Raw genomic sequence first — 22,486 nt, forward strand, 5'->3', positions numbered from 1 at the left:
TACCACAAATTCAAATAATGAATCTCAACAGATGAAACTTAGTGCATGAGAAGACAAATTGAGGAGTCATTGCATTACATGTTTATTTTTATTTTAAAAATCATCACATTATGAAAATATTTGCAGTATTTGAGACTGTATAAAATAAGGCAACATGTTCTTTAAAGCAGAACTCAAGATATGTACAATTCAATCTGCCATTACATAAATATTCATGAAACAAGAAACTGTTCTTAAAATACATTATATTAACAATAATATTCTTCATATAATTCATCTTATCCACATGTTTTCGTCGAGGTAATAGTAGCCTTATCAATTACTTTGATGTTTGATCTGGCATTACAATGAAGTTGAATACGCATGGTGGTTGTAAATTTGCGTAAGAAACGGTGGCTGTGAGAACACAAATGGACTAGACTCATGACACTGGAACCTACTCATGGTAATGTTGGACGGACACACGGGATATGTTAGATACTGTAGGCCATATTGGTCGTGATCTTCAAGTCTTTGACCCTCTCGTTCCTTCTTCCACTTTGTGCGCCGATTCTGAAACCACACCTTGACCTGCGTCTCAGACAGATTCAAGGCCTTCGCGATTCCAAAGCGTTCAAACACGGAAAGATAGTGACTGTTTCTGAAACTGTGCTCCAAAATACGCAACTGTTCTAGAGTGAACGCCGTCCGAATGCGTCTTGCTTTGGCTATGGACTTGGGCTGCTCAGAGAGGGTTGGCAGTTCAACACCTGCAGTCGCACCTGTCACTTGTGTCCGGTCCGTATCTTCACCGCTGGATGCGTGCAACATTCCTTCCTCCTCATCTCCAGTCGATTCATATTCTGAAATGAAGCGTACAACATGTAAGACACAAGCTAAAAGTAGCCTACATGGGTGTGACTATGTCCAAAATATAATCCCCTAATGATCATACATCATGCAAAATAGGCCTTACTTACCATATTTGTGCGCCAAGAAGTCATTGTGAGATGGAGCACCGTGAGTTAAATTCCCGGTGAATTTAACTGGGTCAAGAATATCTGTCACAGAGAAAGAGGTGAGGGTGCTCTGTGGCATTTTCCTGTTTTCCTGATACATCATGAAATTTCCTCTCAGACACAACCTTCGGGGCCACCAGCCTGTCTTGTTTAGAGGCCTTGCGCACATGTCTCCTTTTATATATAACTGCCAGCACACGACGCTCACGCTTGTAAAATTAACATTTTTAAAAGACACTCAAAGGCAGTTGTGGGTCTGTGATGACAATACAAGGTACTGGGCTCTTCCTCATAAATGCGTTACCTCACACAAAGTACACACGTCTTGCGCAGGGACTCCCGCGTTGACACTTGCACATGCAAATGCGTGTCCCAGCGGGTGTGTCGGAGTCTTAGTTATTTATTGCAGTGCATCTGGTTAAAATGTGCCCTTTTCTTTAGAAACTTGTATTTTTTTGTTTTAACTCATGTCGTTATTTGCAATTGTGTGATTTTTACGCCACTAGAGCACGTCAACGGCACTTGTGATGCAAATTAATCGACTCACAAGAGAAAGTAAAACGTGTCGTATATGTAATCCTATAATTTAAGCCTTAAATCGCGACACGCTTCGTTAGAAATCTATTTTGAAAGAAGAACATTTGGTTGTTTCTAGCGAATGACCTTCTTCAGGAAACAATTTTAAGAGTTGAGAATGGGATTGCAGCAAAATTAGGACTATTGAATTCAACATTGAGTTCGCTAGAAAGTTACATAATGTTTTTTTCCTTTTTTTCCAAAATGCCAACTTATAGCCTAAATATTTTTTATATCCTTTGATATGTCTTCTGCAATGAAAAAGATGATATTCTTTCAGTAAGTTGTCTTGTTAAACCACAGAAACCATATTGTACAGCTTTTATAGTCAAAACTCATATTATCATATTATCAACTTCAGCATCATCCATACCCACCCCTACCCTATGTATGGGTGATGCTGAAGTTGAAAATATGATAATAGTTTTGACACTATGAAAGTGATGTTCATGTGGTGGCAGCCAGGTCATGACTGATGCCCTGTCCCCACACAGGGGCAGAGGGCAGCTTGTAAATAATCCCTGAAGCCCCTGGAGGTGGCCGTCGGTGGCAGATGCCAGTCCTCACACATGCTATAGCACCACCTAAGGCACTGGTATTGAAGGAAGGAGCCTGGGCCGGCCCACCGGGACAATTAGCAGATGTCACCAGTGAGGCTGACCCTCCTTGACCCGGTCCATTGTCTGCGATACTGGGGGGGGGGGGGGGGTTGGTGGTCGTGCCAGCAAGGGGCAAGTGGGGCAGAGTGTGCCTGCTGCATAGCTGCCTCTTGGCCCCCTCCTGGTTTACTGCTCCAGCCATGGTGAGCGTGTCATAGAGAATGGTAATTGACTGATCACAGAGCACTGGAATAAGACACAGATATCTATGCACTGAAATAGACATTCAGTGCAAGATTTGCCTGTCTTGCAAGTAAAATAGATTATCAATAGCACTAATGCTGATTTACTGCACATTGTGATATTGCCTGTAATGGACAAGGACAGAGTGTGCATGTTGACAAATCATATAGGCTAATATAAAGTGTTTATGTAAGTAACATTACAGAATGGCCCACATTTCTTTGAGAGCACCTATTGAGTTTACCATTCTTTAGAGAGGAATTGTTGCAGTCACAAAACATTTGACCAGTGTGTATCCCTTTTTTATTCCTTATTCTGTAAAGCATGTAGGGGGCGTCCCATTTTCAATGATCACCCCTGAACTCTTATACCACAAAACATGTCACAGATGGCTTCCAATTCAGGCGTGGGGAGGAGACACGAGTGTGACATGTCTTTTAACAACTCTCCTGGGCACATTTAAAATTCCACAGGAGAGGGACGTCCCTCAGAGGCTCCCTTGGTGACTTTTAAGAGAACATTCAACCTAATAGTCACACTCTCTTCTGTGAGGCCTTTATTCATTGCTGCAATAGAACTGTTTAGAAGCCTGCAATAGAATTGTTTAGAAGCCTGCAATAGAACTGTTTAGAAGCTTGTTATAGAATATATAACTGTTTAGAAGAACTGTTTATCACAGCATTAGGACCTTTATGTTCAGTGCAGTCCCTCAGAAGTAATCTGTTAAGGTTAGGCAGCAGAATAGAGGTTATATGCTGTGGTTAACCCTCTTCTGGGTCAGTGTATGCAGAATATATTTATTGGTTCATTAACCTATTTACTACATTTTCTAATATTCTCCTAATATTCAAAAATCTCCCTCATGATGAACAAAGTATCTATCTATCTATCTATCTATCTATCTATCTATCTATCTATCTAAACCGCATGCATTCTTTTTTCAGTTTTTTTCCCAGTAGTTCCCTGTGCGGATCTTTGTACCCAATGCACTTGATATACATGGATCTACATAAAATTTAATTTCAGAAAATGCACATTTATGCACATTTGAGTTGTTGTTATTATTGAGAATTGAGAATGAGAATTCAGATTCGGGTTTAAATATTGCAATCTGTACATACATCTGTGGCCAGATTTTATATGGCAGCAGAGGATGGGGCACAGCCATTCTAAAAATACACTTGGCAATCATTCACTCCTCACAATCTTACAGAAGATCAGGGTGCATGAAACTTGGTGGGCATGTAGCCTCACGATGACACGAAACAATTGATTTTCGTTTTGATCTGTTGACTATCTCGAGAACCGTAGGGCCTAGGATGACCCAATTTTTTTGTATATGTTGGCCTCCAGGGGCAATGTCAACCCATCCCATTACCACTCATTTGATGTATAGCGCCACCTAGTTAGAAATGAAAAAGCAAAAAACGAGGCATTGTAATCGCAGGTATCTTTGGCTGACAGGTTCAAAACTGCACAGAATTTGAAGTGTACGCACATAAACGCACACGCACACACACACACACACACATAAACACACATACGCATAAACACACACACACACACACACACACCACACACATACACACATAGTAGACATGAAGGCATACACACGCACGCACACATACATAAAAACACACATAATGAGGCAAACAGGCATACACACACACACACACACACACACACACATGCACAGACACATAAAACACACACGCACATTACCCCCACACATAAGCGAAAACACACACACAGAGAAGCACACACATACACAAAAGCAAACACATACATGCACACACTCATTTACATACACAAAAGTTGCAAGAGTAGGGGATGGAGTAGGAGATGGAGACAAATTGAAGGGTGCGGAGAGAATGTGCAGGTCTGAGTGGCGGTCATATTTTGTACCACTTTGCAGTACATCTAGTTGTAACCACAAAACAGATGGATATGCGTTCTATTCACAGTTGTGTCATAATGAGACAAATTCTGCAAAAAGTGTGTAAGCAAAAACTGTAAACTGATGCCATATGGTCTTGAATCATCTCTTGTTTCAACGCCTGGCCGACAGATGGCAGTGGGGAGGTCTCTGAAATCAATGGAATCCCCATTACTGAGAACGAAGAAGAAAATATCGCGAGACGTTCTCACTAAAGTGATTTGATATTTGAAACATGGCGACCGAAGGCGACGCGGGCGGTGTGTCCGTTACAGAAACAGAGACAGGGGAGGGGTATGTATATTTCAGAGAGTTAGTTCTAAAATAATGATCCGTTTTGATGTCTATTGAGTCACATAAACTAAAATTTTAACGCTGAAGAATCGCTTTAGATTGGTGAAATGAAATGTTCTGAAGAATGAATGCATGCCAGTGTAAACAGAAGCTAGCTAGCTAACCTTAGCTGTAACCAATGCTAAGGCGTTAGGCTATTCTTATGATCATACATTGTTTATGAGTATCTTTTTGTTTAGGCCTTGTTGAACAACATTGCCACATAAACATTGGTCCTTTACTGTCATATTGCACCCAGTGCCAGCCAGTGTGAATGACAGGATGGATGGACATCTCATTGTTGTTGCCTCTGCAAAGGAAAGCCGGTTGACTCCACTTCCTATGCTATAAGCAAATCGACATACGTTGAAAGGAAACTAAAGTATTATATTTCGTCTTTTCCAGCGATGCATCCTTTGGTGATATAAGCACAAATATGGAAACCGAATCCTCAAATGGCAAGGAGACAATGGTAACGTTGCAGTGGTGTTATAAGTTGCATATTTATTTATGGATGATGGAGTTATTAAGAAGTTGTTGCATTTGTTTTTCTGTAATAGTCAATGAAATCTAGCATATAGCCAAAACAAAACACCGCTATTGCAAAACAGCGCAATCATTTTACAGTTTTTTCTGATTGCTTAAGCACATTTTTTGTAATTATTGTCTATTTTTGCAAAACTCTGCACACAAATAGGAAAACCTTTCACCTAATCAGCAAAACATTGTACTTCTCTTGCAAAAGCTAACACACCTTGCTTAACTCTTCACACCTTTGTAAAAATTGTGTTTTCGTATCAAACAGTAAACACAAGCCATTACAATAATAAGCACACAGTGTGGCAACTACACACTGATGGTATGAATAAAAAACACATCTGGCTTTTGCTTTCTCTGTGCACAAGGTAGGCTATGTCAGTTTGAGGTCATACTTTTGTCATAGTTCTGTAACCATACAGGGATCCAAACTTCAAGTATTGGTGTTTATTTACACACATCAAAACAAACACAAGTGTGTTTTTCCAAGTCGAAACGCAAAATAAATAAAAAGCAATTTCACTGAGAAAAAAAAAATCAGTCTGCATCGTGATGTCTCTCTCAATTTCGTCCAAGGCGCTGGGGAAAATATATTCTGGAATGCCGTATCCAGGCCTGACATGATGCCTGGTCAATATCCCCACATAGACTGATTTTTATTTGCCTGTAAAAGGGCTATTTCTTACTCCTCTTACCCTTCCTCTTCCCCATCCTCATCCTCCTTGTCCTCTTCCTCTAACTTCACCTCCTTGTCCTTGTCGTCCTCTCCCTCTCGCTTTTTCACCTCTGCGTCCTCTTCCTTCTCCTCTTCCTCCTACTTCTTCACCTCCGTGTCCTCTTCCTAGGCCTCCTCTAATTCTCACTCTTCTTACTCTTCCTGCTCCCTCCATTGTACCTATTGTACATTACCTGTGGCTTATTTATAGTGCTTAGGCTGATTGCAAAGTGAACGAATTATCTACAGTTTTCACATGAGAAAGTGTGCCAGAGAGTTGGCAAAATAGTGTGAATAATAGCCATACATGTGTATAGTTTTGCTAGGAGTGTGTTGATCATTTGGAAATTGAGTGTAAAGCAGTGAGTTGTGTTTACAGTTCCACAAAAAGAATGCTGTGCAGTGGATTGTACCTACAGTTGTGCAAAGTGTGTGTTACAAAATTGCAAACTGAGTGCAAAGCAGTGTTTGTGCTTTTAGTGAGTGGTTTTGCTATACGTATTAATAGTTTTAGAAATTGTGCCATAACAATCACGGTTAGCGTTTAAGCATTCAGAAAAAACTGTAATACAATTAGTGATACTTTGTTTCTTTTGGGGTCAGGAGGCAGCTGGAGATGGCCCAGAGGCGGCAGAGACGCAAACAGGCTCCGGGGATGAGGAGAGTGGCGGGCGTCAACTCGGAGAGGTGGAGCTTCAATGTGCTCTCTGTATGAAGTGGTTCACTGCGGACACTTTCAAAATAGACACTTCGTAAGTCTCATGCACATGCGCTGACAGATGTAAGTCCTGACAACATAGGTACCAATTGGAGGATGTTTTAACAACGTTTCCCTCTGTTGTGGTCTTGGCTTCACAGAACCTGTCTTCCTTTCATGACCAACTATGTCTTTCACTGTAATGTATGTCATCACAGTGGCAACACCTACTTCCTGAGGAAACAAGCCAGTGAGTGACAGCCATGAGTCAATTCAAACATTATTAATTACATGAAGAAAAAAAAAAACTTCCCACATCTTGTAGGGAAAATTGCAGTATTTTTATTATAGGCAAAGTGTCATGTTTCCATGCATCAGAAGTAATCTTTGAACATTTTCAGATCTAAAGGAGATGTGCCTCACCGCCTTGGCCAACCTGACCTGGAGGTCACGCACTCAAGAGGAACACCCAAAGACTATGTTTTCAAAGGATAAGGTGCATTGCTGGCTCAGTGGCTCTTCAAACATACCTGGATATGTTCTATGCAGAATAATGTGAATACTATCCAATGTGTCCTTGCAGGATATCATCCCTTTCATTGATAAATATTGGGAGTGCATGACGACCCGCCAGAGGCCTGGGAAGCTGACGTGGCCCAATAACATTGTGAAGACAATGGTAAGAGTACGGCCCTTTTATCAGCTTCTAAACACTATGTTTTGAGCAATGTTTAATTAAGACACTGGATGTGAGTGTGGAAAATATTGATAAATGTAACCATATATCTTTGATATATGTAAGTGGAAAAGACTGATAAACGTAACCATATATTTTATAGTTTTATTGTGATGTATGCTGTGTGTTTACATAATATAGACTGTATTGCCTCCTGAGTGTACCCATACCACACATTATCATAATTTATAGACTGTATTGCCACCTGAGTGTACCCATACCACACGTTATCATAATATAGACTGTATTGCCTCCTGAGTGTACCCATACCACACGTTATCATAATATAGACTGTATTGCCTCCTGAGTGTACCCATACACACTTTATCAGTCCCTGTTCCAGTTAATTGAGGTATGCTAGACTTATAAACAACTTTAATAGTTTAGGATGTGTTTTAGGATGTGTTTTGTTTTAGTTTAATGTGTTTAGGATCTACAGTACTTGACATACTAGATTATGACAATGACTGTAATCCTATCTCATCTTGTTTGTTGTGTTTTCAGAGCAAAGAGCGTGATGTGTTTCTGGTCAAAGAGCATCCTGATCCAGGAAGCAAAGACCCTGAAGAGGATTATCCAAAGTTTGGACTCCAGGACCAGGTACCTGTGCAGATATGTATATCTGCATCTACTGTTGTGTTTGGAGCAGGTCACCCGACTGAAGCCCCGGATCTGAGTCTGATGGTCCGTTTATGTTTTGGCTTTGTAGGATTTGGCAAACATTGGTCCGTCATACGATACCCAGAAACAAACAACATCAGTGGCTTCTACAGGAGGTCAGAATGGTAAGAAAAATCACAGTGATTCAGGTGATTATACAACTTTTGGTTCATCATGCCTTCTCTATCAACAAATTATTATTATATGTTGCATAACATTAATTAAATGTCACCCAGTGAAATCTGCCCATGATATGTGTTGGCCCTCATATATGAATCCTTTGTGTAGACTCTGGCCTTGGTGGATTCATAGTTTTTCTGATCACCACAATAACATAGATCAATCTCCCCCACTGTTTCCACTCCTCTGTAATTCCCTGCCCTGAGAGACTTGTAATGGCTTTATATTGTATTCCAGGTGGATCAGCATTCTCAGGTGAATATGTGCAACATCTGGAAGTGTCAGATTGTAACTGTACCCCTCTCCCTCCCTCCCCCCTCGCTTCTAGCCTCTGGTCTCGTTCTTGCAAGCTTGGCCTCATTGTTTTTGGTTGATTGTGATGAAGATGAGCTTAGCGCTCCTGAGCGTTGTCTGTCGGCTTGCTCCTGTCGGGCTCCTTGATGTCCTCACAGACCTTGCCTTGATCTAATCCCTTGCCTGTGTGTGACTGTCTCTCTCCTGTCTGTGCCCACAAGCTCGCAATCTAACTGCCATAGCCCATGGCCAATCAAACCTTAGGACTTCTGCAGGAGATTGGATCTGTTAGCTCCTTACCAAATATGGAAGTTGCCATGGCGGTTAGATTGAGTGTACAGACCCCTGATGATACAGCGTTCTGTGTTCCCACGTCAGAATTCCAATGTGTGGGCTTACCTTTTTGTTCTAGTAATCTGCGATCGCAGATGTAGTTGTATAATGACCGTATAGTCAATGCATGTGCCTATTTTGAATTGTGATCAAACCGGAACAATTCAGACGTCTGCAATAACTTCTTGAGTTCTTGATCTTAATTTTGCATTGTAGTAGAACTATTTAAGTTGCCTTGAATTTAGGCAGAATTGTGGTTTAAAACAAACCAAATATATTTATACAAGCAATGTAATCATGTCTACTGGTATTATGAAAATCACTGAACACATTTAATATCTATGGACTGTTAGTTGGCACATGCTTTTAGATAGTGAGCGACAAAATTAACTTACATATTGCAGACCTATGCTGTGTTAGAGTGATGATTGGGGTATTGGGAACATTCAATAATATACAGTACCCTCCAGAATTATTGGCACCTGCTAAAGTTGACTAAAAACAGGTATAAAAAATAATCCATTGGTGATTTATTGTACTCTCACAATGAAAACAATGAGGAAAAATCCACCCTTGAAGGAAAGCAAATTTATTCTGAGAAAGGAAAATCTCATGAAGAAATAAATATTTTGAACGAAAACAAGTTGCTCAACAATATTGGCACCCCTAGAAAAATCTTATATACAAAACCTAACAGAAGCATTTTCCTATCTAATTTCAACTTATTTAAGTTAATCAGAGTGTCTTTGAACTTTCAGAAGTAGTTCATGACTTTCTTTTTCACTAAGGTATGAAAATAAAGTGACACAGAGGCTTAATCCTCTAGTCATTTTTCCAAGTCCCCCAAAAAATCTTCAAAAGTCACCTCACTGCTAATAGATTATTTAGTGGGCATGCCAGGTAAAGGCCTGACCAGTCATTTAATTACCAATGTAAACGACTAGAGTTACTGAATGGTACAGTGACATTGTCTGGAAGTGTGGTCTATTGTCAAATGAAATGAAAATTGCGCTCTTTAGCTAGAAACACTTTAGGTGTGTTTGGCGTACATAGAAAAACTACTATAGTGAAAAGAACCCCATACCTAATGAGAATTATGATGGAAGGGCTGTGCTATTGTGGGCCTGTTTTTATTCCCAAAGGCCTTAGGAACCTAATTACGGTGCATGGTATCATGAACACCAAGAAAAACCTGAACATTTTCAAAGGAAATCTGTCAATCTTTGCCAAGACATTAAAAGTTGGTCATGATTGGATCATTCATCAGGTCAATGAACCAAAGCAAACGTCCAGATCAAAACAAATATGGTTTACTGAACACAAAATCAAGCTTCGGCCATTGCCATCTCAGTCCCCTGATCTAAACTCCATAGAAAAACAGTGGGGTGAGTCAAAGAGGAGAATGCACAAGTGTGGACCTAGGAATCTGGACGATCTGGGGAGAATTGGTTAAGACGAACGGCCTTAAATCCCTTGCTTTGTATTCTCCAACTTTATGGGGTGTCATAGGAAAATATTACAAGCTGTTTTATTGGCAAAGGGAGGCTTAAGAAGGTATTATAGGTTGGATGTTTCCTATTTTTTTTCATTGTGAGATTACAATAAATCACCAACAGATTATGTATGATACAGGTTTTTAGTTAACTTTAGCAGAGGTGCCAATAATTCTGGAGGGTACTGTAAATGTAATTATTTATAGTTTATTTTGTGACTTTAATTAACTTAGCTTGACCACTTCCCTGGGTTTTTGCACAACTAATGCTGCTTTACTTACCCCAGGCCTGTGTGTGTGTGTGTGTGAGAGAGAGAGAGAGAGAGAATTATTACTAGGGTATGCTCTTGACTGAGCCATGCTGTTTTTGTCTCAGGTGGCATAGCCCCTGGAGGAACAGGCAAAGGCAGGGGTGCCAAACGCAAACAGCAGCAGCAACAGGATGGAGCTACAGCAGGCACCACCAAGAGGACCCGCAGGTGATAAGCACACACACACACACACACACTAAAATGTATATTTTCTATAGACACAGATGCAGTGATGCCCAAGGTATTTTGAACATCCTCACTCTTTTTACAGATATCATGTATATAATGTCTATGGAAACATATTTCATGATGGATGGTTTTATGTTGAGAAATATTTTGGGGAGAATCAAATCAGGACATTTGCATCAACATCTCCACATAGAAACATATAATCATGAAGGGAGAGGGGCCCCTTTACCCTCTGACACATTTTTTCCATATAGCAAATGAACGGGTTACATGTAACGTGACCTACACATACAAAAAACTAGAATAGGTTTTGAAATTCTCTTCTTTCCTTCCTCCAGTGACCCTCTCTTTGCCGCTCAGCGCTTGCCCCCTCACGGCTACCCGCTTGAGCACCCCTTCAACAAGGACGGCTACCGCTACATTCTGGCCGAGCCGGACCCCCATGCGCCAGACCCAGAGAAGCTGGAGCTGGACTGTTGGGCGGGGAAGCCCATCCCAGGGGATCTGTACCGGGCCTGTCTCTATGAGCGTGTCCTGTTGGCCCTGCACGACAGAGGTAGGTCACACCACAGCAAGCCCCTGGCTGGCCATGCTTGGTAATGAAAGAGGGTAGAAGAGGCTGCACTTTGCATAAGTTAAAGCAACACCAAAGAACTTTCCCTCTGTCGCACACACGCTATTTGTTTGTCCAGCACCGGCTTTGCAAATAACAATGTCCACAGACAAGGTACAATATTTTGCACGACATCAGATGCAAGTCAAATTTGTAGTGTCTTATGTCTCATTCCATCGAACTACAGATCCGCTACCCGATCTGGCAAACTTACATAGTGCGGTTATAGCCGATAGAGGGCCGCGAAGCGAATGCAGACTTGCCGTTCACCCTGTTACGAGTTGATGAACCACTAAAACGATTTTTTGAAACATTATTTTAAGGTATAAAAAACTCTTTGGTGTTGCTTTAAAGGTTGTATCAGCGATGGCGGGGTAACGTCACTTCTGTTGATGTTCAAACAAAACAGAGAGCTAGCTCACTACTCCCTCCCCCTCCCTTAAGTTCATAATTCAGTGACTAGTCAGTTGCTTTGGATACACGTGTCTGCTAAATATCTCTCTAGATATTTAGACAGAAAAGCATCATTTTAAGCAAACTGCTGACTTCAACTGTGCCGTTAGCTCCGCAGTTAAAGATCTCTGATGACCGGCTGACGGTGATGGGGGAGAAGGGCTACTCCATGGTGCGGGCATCCCACGGGGTGCGTAAGGGGTCCTGGTACTTTGAGGTGACTGTGGACGAGATGCCCCCAGACACTGCTGCCCGCCTCGGTTGGTCGCAGCCACTAGGTGAGTGTGTTTGGATAAAGGTGTTGTGATTCTGCGAAAGAGCTCTCCTGAATTTAGTCATCCTTTATCCAACTACTACTACTTCTCATCTTACAGTTATTAATTTTTGTTATTTTTTCTATGTTTACCCATAAGTTAATTGTTGACACAAGTCTCATTTATTTATTTGCTTACTTACTTACTGTACTTACTTACTTGCTTATTAAACGTATGAATTTAATTAATTTGTGTATGTGTTCTCAGGTAATCTACAGGCCCCTCTAGGCTATGACAAGTTCAGTTACTCGTGGCGGAGTAAGAAAGGCACCCGATTCCATCAGTCCATCGGCAAGCACTATTCCGATGGCTACAGCCAGGGCGATGTCCTGGGCTTCTTCATCGAGTTGCCAGGCGAGACGCAGGTGGCTAAAGCCCTACCAGACACATATAAGGACAAGGTATGCAAACGCCCAGACCACTTTCAGGGCTGCCAGACGTGCACTAGAGGCCCAGCCTTACTCAGGGGTAATGGCCATACCTCGTCAAATCAGATAAGGTTGTTGCTGCACTGTCTCAGATTTTGTCCAAACCTTGTCTATATCAAGAATGGATCCCAAAAACAAGGCCTGTAAAAGACTCCTGTTCAATTTCCTCCTGTTCTATATGCCAATACACTGTGGAAGTAGCTCAGTGTATTAGCATATAGTGTACAAAATGCCAATGTTGTACCACAGACAAATAAATAGTCAAAATCATTGTTTTACCTTTGTTTCAAATCTCGGCCCTTAAATGAAAGATGAGTCATACTGAGAACATGTTTGTCTTCCATCCTCCAAAGTTTGAGCTGGCATTTCTGAGAGCATGAAAATTATACAAAATCAAGGGTGAAAAAATGTATGAAAGCGTTTACAATTTTTAAAGAATTTAACAAAAATATTTTACAGGTCTGACCGTCTTACTTAGGGACCTAAATATTAGGTAGACAAACTTTGAGCAAAATCTGAGATGGAGCAGCAACCGTCTTCCTGGATTCTGTCTGATTTGACACGGAATGACCCGCATCCAAACATCCAGACCACTTCCATACTTAATGGACCGCACCAATCTGTTAGATCAGACTTCCGCCAGAGGCCCCACCTTACTCTGGGGGATCCTACCCTCATGTTATCTAAATTCTTATCTAAAAAGCATTATGTGAGTAGTTCATTTTATTTTCCAAGAAAAATATAGAATGGTTTAACAAGAGAGTAGTGCGCTCAGCTGAACGTACTATAAGAACTCAACTCTCTGCTCTACAAGATATCTATTCCAGAAGAGTACTCCTAAGAGCCCAAAAGATTCTGAAGGACTCTTCTCATCCTAACAATGGATTATTCCTACCGCTGAAATCAAGAAGACGCCTATGTAGACACAAAGGCAGAACTGAGAGACTCAGGAGAAGATTTTATCCCCAGGCCATCCGAACTCTGAACTCACACTATACTGACTTTGCACACATTCACTCCTCAGCACTCATGACCCACCCCCCACCCACACACACACACCTACATGACTTTTAAAGGCTTCTACATACCTGACGCACCCGACCAGTAGCGCGACAATGTGACGTCAAAATGACGTAGATCTCTCTGGCGTGCCAGGGTTTGGGCCATGTAGCACACGGTAGCGCACCCATAGACAGTAAAAGAAAGCGCACCACCAGAGAATGTCTAATAAGGAGAGAACCTTCACTCTCGGAACTCTTCCGGTGTGGTACTGCATCTAGGGGCGCTCACGGGCGAGTCCAGAATGAATGGAGGTCTATGGAGCTGTACCCCTCAAAATCCACTTTTTAAATTTGAATATTGTATTCGAAAGGGGAGGCAAAGACAATACACTTGGTTGAGTATTATATTTTTTAAAGTCACTTAATTGTTCTAAAAAGCCTTTCAAACGTGCCAATGACGTCATTCATTAGCATGATCATAGCATAGCATAGCATCAATGCTAGCGTGTTATGGGCAACAACGACCCAACCTGTAAGAAAATGAAAGGACATGACTCCCGGATTATTTCACTTTTGATTGAAAATCCATATCCATTTTGCGAAAAATAAAATAAAATCTGAGGGTTTCAGTTGTTAAATAGGTGAAAACAACAAATGTAGCCATGTAGCTCCATAGGACCCCATGTATTTTGGACTCGCCCGCGATCGCCATCTAGGTGAACTCTGGTGAACTGCAGCCAAATTCGGATTAATAGAGAGTGGGGAGGCTCTCCTTAGAAGGGCTCTGGTTGCAGTGTTTTGTTACAGTCGTGAATTTTTAATAGTTTGCTGGATAAGTTAACAAAGTTACCAGTGAGAGTTGCAACACATGGAATTAAGAGGAAAGAATATAAACAATTGATTTTCAAACAAAGGATATCTATTAAGGCCTGAACAAAATCTCTTTCCACTTCAGGAAATTACACAAACTCAGCCAGCTGCTAGCTAGCTAGCCAGCTAACTAAACTGTTTAAATTATTAAAATTTCCCTCGGGATGACTAAAGTATCTATCTATATATCCATCTATCTATCTATCTATCTATCTACCTGTGCACACACCTTGGAAACTAGATGATCATGATGATGGTAGTTGTGAATAGTAGCAACCAAAGTCTGAAGTACCATCACAGAGGCTAGCTAATAGCAGAGCCCGTTTACATTCTCTGCTCTGCTACTAGTGTTTCTTAATGCAGCTTCTTCTGCTGTGTAACGTAGTTAGCGTTAATCTTTTCACAACAGCGACACCTCTGTTCAGGAGAATATTGCAACTAGTGTCGTGACCACGACGCGCAAGTATAAATGGTTACCCAGTAGCATAGATATATACACTAGATGTCGCCTTGACTACTGCTGTTCATTGGAACGAATGCGTCAATCGAGACGCCATCTTGCTTCAGTGATCCACTCCTCTATAATGCATTAGCATCAATCTGGGCAAAGATCTAGCGAAAATAAAATCACCATAAATCGTCAAAATCTCAAGCAATTATCTAGTTTTTTGGGTTGTTCCAACTGACAGGCATGTATTTATGGTTGAGTCTAGAGAAAACTAAGCTTAAGACAATAATAAAGATACATTTTACCCGTTTAGCCCCATAGACTCCCATTCATTCTGCACTAGCTAGCGGCGGCCCCTAGAGGAACAATGAGTAAACTGCAACCAGGTTCGATACAATGAAAGTAAACAGGCTCTTCGTAGACAGGCTCTGGTTGAGGCCACATACCCCTCGTCTCGTTTACTCATGTAAGTTGTAATCTCACCAGCAGTTGCTGTAGATCTGTAGAACATTTACCTCTGCTACTACATAGGCTACGCCAGTCGTTACTTTTATAATCATGGGTCAGTGCCATGGGCAAACGAGATGTAGCTGAATTCATAAATGACAAAGCCATGAGAAAGGTGATTTTCTTACGTTTCAACAACAAAGAAGCCGATCTGCCATCATTGTGAGAAGTTCCCAAATTTGTCGCTAATCGCTAAAAAGGTTTTCTATCGCTGGGGATGGCCAAACGTCGCTAAATAGGTAACGCTGACAATACAGGAGAACTAGTTTAGCGCTTCAGATCCCTGTACCAAGATGGCGGCGGTGTTGACGCAGGCTGAGAAGCAGAAGGCGACATCTAGTGTATATATCTATGACCCAGTAGGAGTTAAGTCTTATAGAGACGAATGACCCATTAGACCAGCCTCAGACGAGTCCAGGAAGTGACGTCAATTCCAGAAATAAGTACATAATTTACTTTACTCTTTATGGAGAATACAGTGGGAAAAAACGTGTTTTCTTTTACAGTTCATGGAAAAAATAGTCACATTAGGTAGAATCTTTTTATTATTATTCGTAATTCACATGTATTTATTAAATAATCGATCGCGACTGACTGTCCACGTGATCTGCCAGTCAGCTGGGAGGAGCTCGTGACTCACGCATAGGGACTCACGGCAGATATTGCGCGAAATGTTGGTTTATTTAAATGTTAGTATCGTTTAGATGTACTTCCTATTCATTAACATGAACATGATGACTGACTAAATAAATGACTACGATGTTTAATAAACCATTGTAGGCATACAAGTTATATCACATCAATTAGTTTTCTGTAGGCTAGGCTAGTGTGACATGCTTTACACTAGGCTACAGCATAAAAATAGGCTCAACAATAGGCTATCAACACGTTTGCAGTATCACTGTTGCAGAAATCACATACAAGAAAGCATCCTCTTGATTGTTTGTACATTTTTGCATATTCCAACATAAGGAAGCAGCATGAGGAAACTTGTCGTTTTTCTGCCTTATTTTCTAACTACTTTTACGAGTCTGCAGTATCACTGAGTACAGCCAGAGAATGTCTAATAAGGGGAGAACTGCCACTCTCGGAAAACTTCCGGTTTCTAAACTGTTCTGAACTGGTTGCAGTTCCTTCTGTGGTTCCACATGAGGGCGCTCGTCCACGAGTGCAGAATGCATGGAGGTCTATGGAGCTGTACCCCTCAAAATCCACTTTTTTCGGGATATAATTTTTTTACAAGTAATTTGAATATTGTTTTCGAAAGGGGAGGCAAAGAAAATACACTTGGTTGAGTATTATATTTTTTAACGTCACTTAATTGTTCTAAAAAGCCTTTCAAACGTGTCAATGACGTCATTCATTAGCACAATGCTAGCGTGTTATGGGCAACAACGACCCAACCTGTAAGAAATCAAAAGGACATAAGTACTCGTTCATTCAACTTTTGACCTATAACCCATGTTGAAGTTATACAAACTACAATCAAATCTGAGATTTGTCAACGACAATCAGGTGAAAGAGGCAAATTTAGCCGTCTAGCTCCATTGACTCCCATTCATTCTGCACTCATGGCGATCGCCCCCAGTGGAACTCTGGTGGAACTGCAACCAAAATTCGGTACAATGGGACTTAATACGGAGTGGCAAGGCTCTCCGTAGACGGGCTCTGGTACAGCTGTTACAAGAGGGTCTGGCGTCCCTTTGTTATGACGCAACTTCCTGCGACGGTCATTCGTCGGAAAATGACTTAACCAGAGAATGTCTAATAAGGAGAGAACCTTCACTCTCGGAACTCTTCCGGTGTGGTACTGCATCTAGGGGTGCTCACGGGCGAGTCCAGAATGAATGGAGGTCTATGGAGCTGTACCCCTCAAAATCCACTTTTCTCAGGATATAATTTTTTTTCAAGTAATTTGAATATTGTATTCGAAAGGGGAGGCAAAGACAATACACTTGGTTGAGTATTCCAAAATACATGGGGTCCTATGGAGCTACATGGCTACATTTGTTGTTTTCACCTATTTAACAACTGAAACCCTACGATTTTATTTTATTTTTCGCAAAATGGATATGGATTTTCAATCAAAAGTGAAATAATCCGGGAGTCATGTCCTTTCGTTTTCTTACAGGTTGGGTCGTTGTTGCCCATAACACGCTAGCATTGATGCTATGCTATGATCATGCTAATGAATGACGTCATTGGCACGTTTGAAAGGCTTTTTAGAACAATTAAGTGACTTTAAAAAATATAATACTCAACCAAGTGTATTGTCTTTGCCTCCCCTTTCAAATACAATATTCAAATTACTTGAAAAAAAATTATATCCTGAGAAAAGTGGATTTTGAGGGGTACAGCTCCATAGACCTCCATTCATTCTGGACTCGCCCGTGAGCGCCCCTAGATGCAGTACCACATCGGAAGAGTTCCGAAAGTGAAGGTTCTCCCCTTATTAGACATTCTCTGCTAGCATATACGACCGTATGTTAAGGTAAAGCATTACACAGAGGGAACCTAATAATAATAAAAAAAGTAAACCTAATTTTTTTTAAAAAGGGCACTAATCATTTCAGAGGTTTTCGATGGATTGACCGTAGGTCAGAAAAGTGGAAAGAAGATTAGCTTCAAGGCTATAACTTTGTTTTGTTTTAGCATGACTGTTTTTGAAGATGATCATGTGTGGTAGCTTCAACATTAACTCGACTTGGTGAGGAGGATAATACATAAATAAATGTTTAACTTTGATGACTTTGAAGGCGAAGGAAGTGTGAGAAGAATTTCTGTGTATCTATCATATGAGTTACAAGATTCAGTTCGATGGTTAACGTCACGAAGTTAAGTGTGAGTCTGCGCAGTACTGGGGGGACCAACTGAAAAATCGTTCTATTTGACTCAGTGCCCTCCCATTGAAAAAGACGTCTTTGAAAGAGTCTGTTCGTCCATTTCTTTTACTGTCTATGGTGCGTAGAGAATGTGGCGCACTTAACACTTTTACATCCCTCTCCCTACAGACCTTTTATTTATTTTCTTATTTCATCACACGTCAAAACACACAGACACACACACACACACACACACACACACACACATCCTCCATCTATCTACCCATGTCCTTGATTGCCCCCACTGCCTTTCTGCCCCCACCCCCACCCCCATCCCCATCCCCATCCCCAACACACACACAAAAAACACACACACTTACATCATCACTGTCATCACCTCACATACATACAGCACACTGCTTGCTACATACCTACATGCCTCCTCTACATACCCCCCCTCCCTACATACACAGCACATTGTCTTCAGGATCTTCTCCAACACACATCCTCTACATACTTACAGCACACTGCCCCCACCTACCCACCCACACACACACTACACACACACACACACACACACACAGTCACTGCTCTACTCCCCTTCCGCCCACACACACATCTTCACTGTCATCACTCACATACATCATACATACAGTACTCTGCTTGCAATAGTAAGTCCCTTCACCATACTTACAGTACACTGCCCCCCCCCCCTCTCCCCTACATACACAGCACATTATTTCATCAGGAAGCTTCTCCAACATACATATTGCACACTGCCCTCTCCCCACATACACAACACACTATCCCATCTCCCTTATCATCCCCCCAACACACACACCAAGACCCCTGGCAGTTGGGTTAGCCCCTTGAGCCGTGGATCTGCCCAAGGTTTCTTCCTTGGTAAGGGAGTTTTTCCTTGCCCCTGTTGCTCTTGGGTGCTCCTTGTTGGTGCACCCCCCCCCCCAATCCCAATCCTCCCCCACCTTTCTTATGCAGCCCTTGCCACTCAATCTACTAAACCCCTCTTCCCCCCCATAAATGCACAAATAGGCTGACACCAGACATAATTTCACTGCATTTCTTACTTCCAGTAACTATATGCATGTGACAATAAACTTGCTTGTATCCTTGTAACAAGTGTTTGGGCAATCAGTGTTTATGGCGTTGTCTGTAGAGCATCACAGTGTTATTGTAGCTGTGATGTACTTGTTATCTTTTTGTCAGATTTGGATTTTGCAAAGTTACAGTTTGCTCAGCTCAGTTTGATCGCTCAGTTTGTTGTTGTTCAATACACAAAGACACATAACTGTTGAGATTCCTTTACTAGTGTAAGTTAAATGTTGTGTTGAAATGTCTGTTACAGGCCTTGATCAAGTTCAAAAGCTACCTGTACTTTGAGGAGAAGGATTATGTGGACAAGGCAGAGAAGAGCCTGAAGCCGGTGAACAGCAGCAAAGTAAGTGTTCTGTATAGGGCTTATTCTGGCCAATTTGCCCTTTCACCTCTTCATTAGCCAATCATATTGACCGTTTCAAGAGAGTTCCATTGTCAGCATCATAGGTGTTCCCACAAGACTTCCATTTTAACATTCCATATGTTATCTTAAAGAAGCGGAAGTAGATTGGGAACAAAATAGAACGTTCAAGCATTTGTTTTTGTTTTTCTTGTTGAAATAAAAGGGTCTATAAAGCATTTAAGTTTTGGGGGGCGCTGTGGCGCAACTGGCTACAGCGCCCACACCACATATGGGTCCGTGTGCCCACGGGGACCTGGGATCGAGTCGGACCCGGGTCATTTCCCGATCTCACCCCATCTCTCTTCCCCACTCACTTCCTGTCAGTCTTCGTTGTCCTATCGGATTAAAGGCATAAAAAGCCCCCAAAAAAATATTTGGAAAAAAAAAAAACATACACAAAGTTTGGAATTGGTTTGCTTTTCTCGACAGGTCCTGAATTTCTTGTCCTCTTGAGTGTCATTTGACAGACATTCTGATAGTTTGATGAAAAGCAGAAATGATAAGGATCTTCGTTGTCTCACCCTTTTTGTTTTTGCCTTTACAGATGGTGTTCTACAAGAATGGCGTGAGTCAGGGTGTGGCATTTGAGAACCTGTTTGAAGGTCTCTACTTCCCTGCCATATCACTGTACAAAAGCTGCACGGTATGCAACAAGACAGTTTCAGATTACAAGATATCAGGGCTTTGCATAGGGGAGATTGATACAGTTTGGGGGGCGGGGGGCATACATTTTACAAACTGAATTAGCATTATCCTTACAGACGAGGTGTCAATGAAAGACGTAACATAGTCTTTACTTAAGTTGATTTTTACATTTTCGAGAGAGAGAGGTCCTAATGGCATATTTTTTAAACGACTGTGGTATTCTTGCAGTAGTGAGTGAGTGATTGCTTCCCCATCATACTGTATGCCTTTTTATGTACTTCAGGTGTCTGTGAACTTTGGACCACACTTTAAACACCCTCCAAAGGACATCAAATACCAGCCTGTGAGTACAGCAAAACCACAATGCGTTATTGCATTCCTTGTGATATGAGTGATTTGTACCTAGGACAGTAAGAAGCCATTATGCCTTTGAGCAAGGCACTTAACTCTGAGTTGTTACAGGGAAACTGTAATGCTGTATTAATACCGGTAATTAGGTTTCCATGCAACGTCACAGAAAAATGTGTGCACAATTTGCGCATCTTAGGGGCAGACAGCAGCAGGAAGCAGCAGAACATCATACAGAAGCACTCTCCACAAAAAGATAACAAGGAGTTTCTCTGTTGTAAACCACACAGAATGTTCAATATTCCTAAAGGAATGCATGCCTTCGCCAAAAAACGGTGGAGGTTATTTTATCTTAATGTAAATGAAAGACGCACTCTGAAAAGAAATGTTGTTGTTATTATTGAGACCACAAGATTATACAAACCATGCCAAATCTAGGTTACAGAAGCCAACTATTAGGTTAAGTTTCTAACGTTGTCTGAGTGTCTCTTGCCCTCTTACTTCTACGCATCCGGTCTACCCACTGAACAAATTACGCAAAAATCGTCATAAGTCTGGCCTTTGCATGCTGCAGCACGATTTTAATGTCTGTACGGATCTTGCGTATTGCCTGTGCGAAACTGGATGTTTAGTACAACACTGAGATGTGCACATAGATAAGCACCACTGTATGACGTACAGCATAACCCTTTGCGCAGAGGTATAGACCCTTTCAACAATAAAAACAAAAACAATGGTTGAACATTCTATTTGGTTCCCAATCTACTTCCTCTGCATTAAGATAACATATGGAATGTTAAAACGGAAGCCTTGTGGGGCCAACTATGATGCTGATAATGGAACTCTTGTTGCTTTGGTCACTTTGGATATTGCTTGGACAATAAATACATGTGTCCTGTTTGCAGATGAGTGACATGGGCTGGGGTGCTGTGATCGAGCACACGCTGGCGGACATTCTGTACCACGTGGAGACAGACGTGGACGGCCGCAGCCCGCACTGGGAAGGCTAACCGCTAACAGCATCTGCACCTTCCCTCTCTCTCTCTCTCTCTCTCTCTCTCTCTCTCTCTCTCTCTCTCTCTCTCTCTCTCTCTCTCTCACTCTCTCTCCTGTCTGTCCCTCTCTCTCTCACCCTCACTCAGTCACTCACAGAAACATGGTCTGGATCCTGATACTTAAATCAAGAGAGTTAAAGGGTCCAGGGCAGTATCAGTTTACTTTTGGACACCTTCAGATGTAAACAGACTGCCGTAGAACGCTGTAGATGACACTTCAGCTTAAACCAATATGTTTGGCCTTTCCTTTCTGCAATGTATGTGACAGAGATTTCATAAAGAGGAAAAAACAGTTGTCAGTAGAGTTACCCCCAGTGGTGATTGGGTATAGCGATTAAAGGTATGTACAAAATAGTAATATTGTATATGGTGCCATTTATGGGTTATTGCAGATCTCCCAGTGTTGGTCATTATTGTCGTCAGTGCCGTAGTCTGTTGAATGATTGAAAGCATCCATCTCAGAATGTAATCTGTGGTGTCTGAGGACCGGTCAGTCAGTGATGTGTATGTCTGTAACGTGTTAAAATACTTTCTTGTGTGTGTGGTAGTTTGTGAAAAAAGTGATTACTTTTTTTGTTTATTTTATACAGAAAAAAAAGTTTTTTTTTTAATAAAGTTGTCTTGAAACCATTTA

At 41.4% G+C, this 22,486-nt stretch overlaps 1 protein-coding gene across 2 annotated transcripts; it reads left to right on the top strand.

The window, feature by feature from the left end:
• Positions 1 to 4,572: 4,572 nt before the first annotated feature.
• On the top strand, positions 4,573 to 22,482 carry ash2l (ash2 like, histone lysine methyltransferase complex subunit). 2 transcript variants are annotated; one of them, XM_076303091.1, is made up of 17 exons: positions 4,573 to 4,646; positions 5,091 to 5,157; positions 6,541 to 6,689; positions 6,796 to 6,884; positions 7,036 to 7,130; positions 7,218 to 7,313; positions 7,875 to 7,970; positions 8,080 to 8,179; positions 8,448 to 8,465; positions 10,706 to 10,808; positions 11,168 to 11,385; positions 12,006 to 12,173; positions 12,417 to 12,610; positions 19,652 to 19,744; positions 20,349 to 20,447; positions 20,733 to 20,792; positions 21,703 to 22,482. In XM_076303091.1, the coding sequence occupies exons 1-17, from the start codon at positions 4,588 to 4,590 to the stop codon at positions 21,805 to 21,807; spliced, it is 1,809 nt and encodes a 602-aa protein (XP_076159206.1). In that variant the 5' UTR covers positions 4,573 to 4,587; the 3' UTR covers positions 21,808 to 22,482. The 2 variants fall into 2 exon arrangements, with proteins under 2 accessions (XP_076159206.1, XP_076159207.1); XM_076303092.1 differs by having other exon boundaries at positions 8,080 to 8,155.
• Positions 22,483 to 22,486: the final 4 nt, after the last annotated feature.

The sequence above is a fragment of the Alosa pseudoharengus genome, unplaced genomic scaffold, assembly GCF_046254945.1.
Source record: "Alosa pseudoharengus isolate Yale_2024_CS ecotype anadromous, Long Island Sound unplaced genomic scaffold, YU_APseudo_1.1 YU_APseudo_1.1_scf_24, whole genome shotgun sequence".
Taxonomy (NCBI): domain Eukaryota; kingdom Metazoa; phylum Chordata; class Actinopteri; order Clupeiformes; family Clupeidae; genus Alosa; species Alosa pseudoharengus.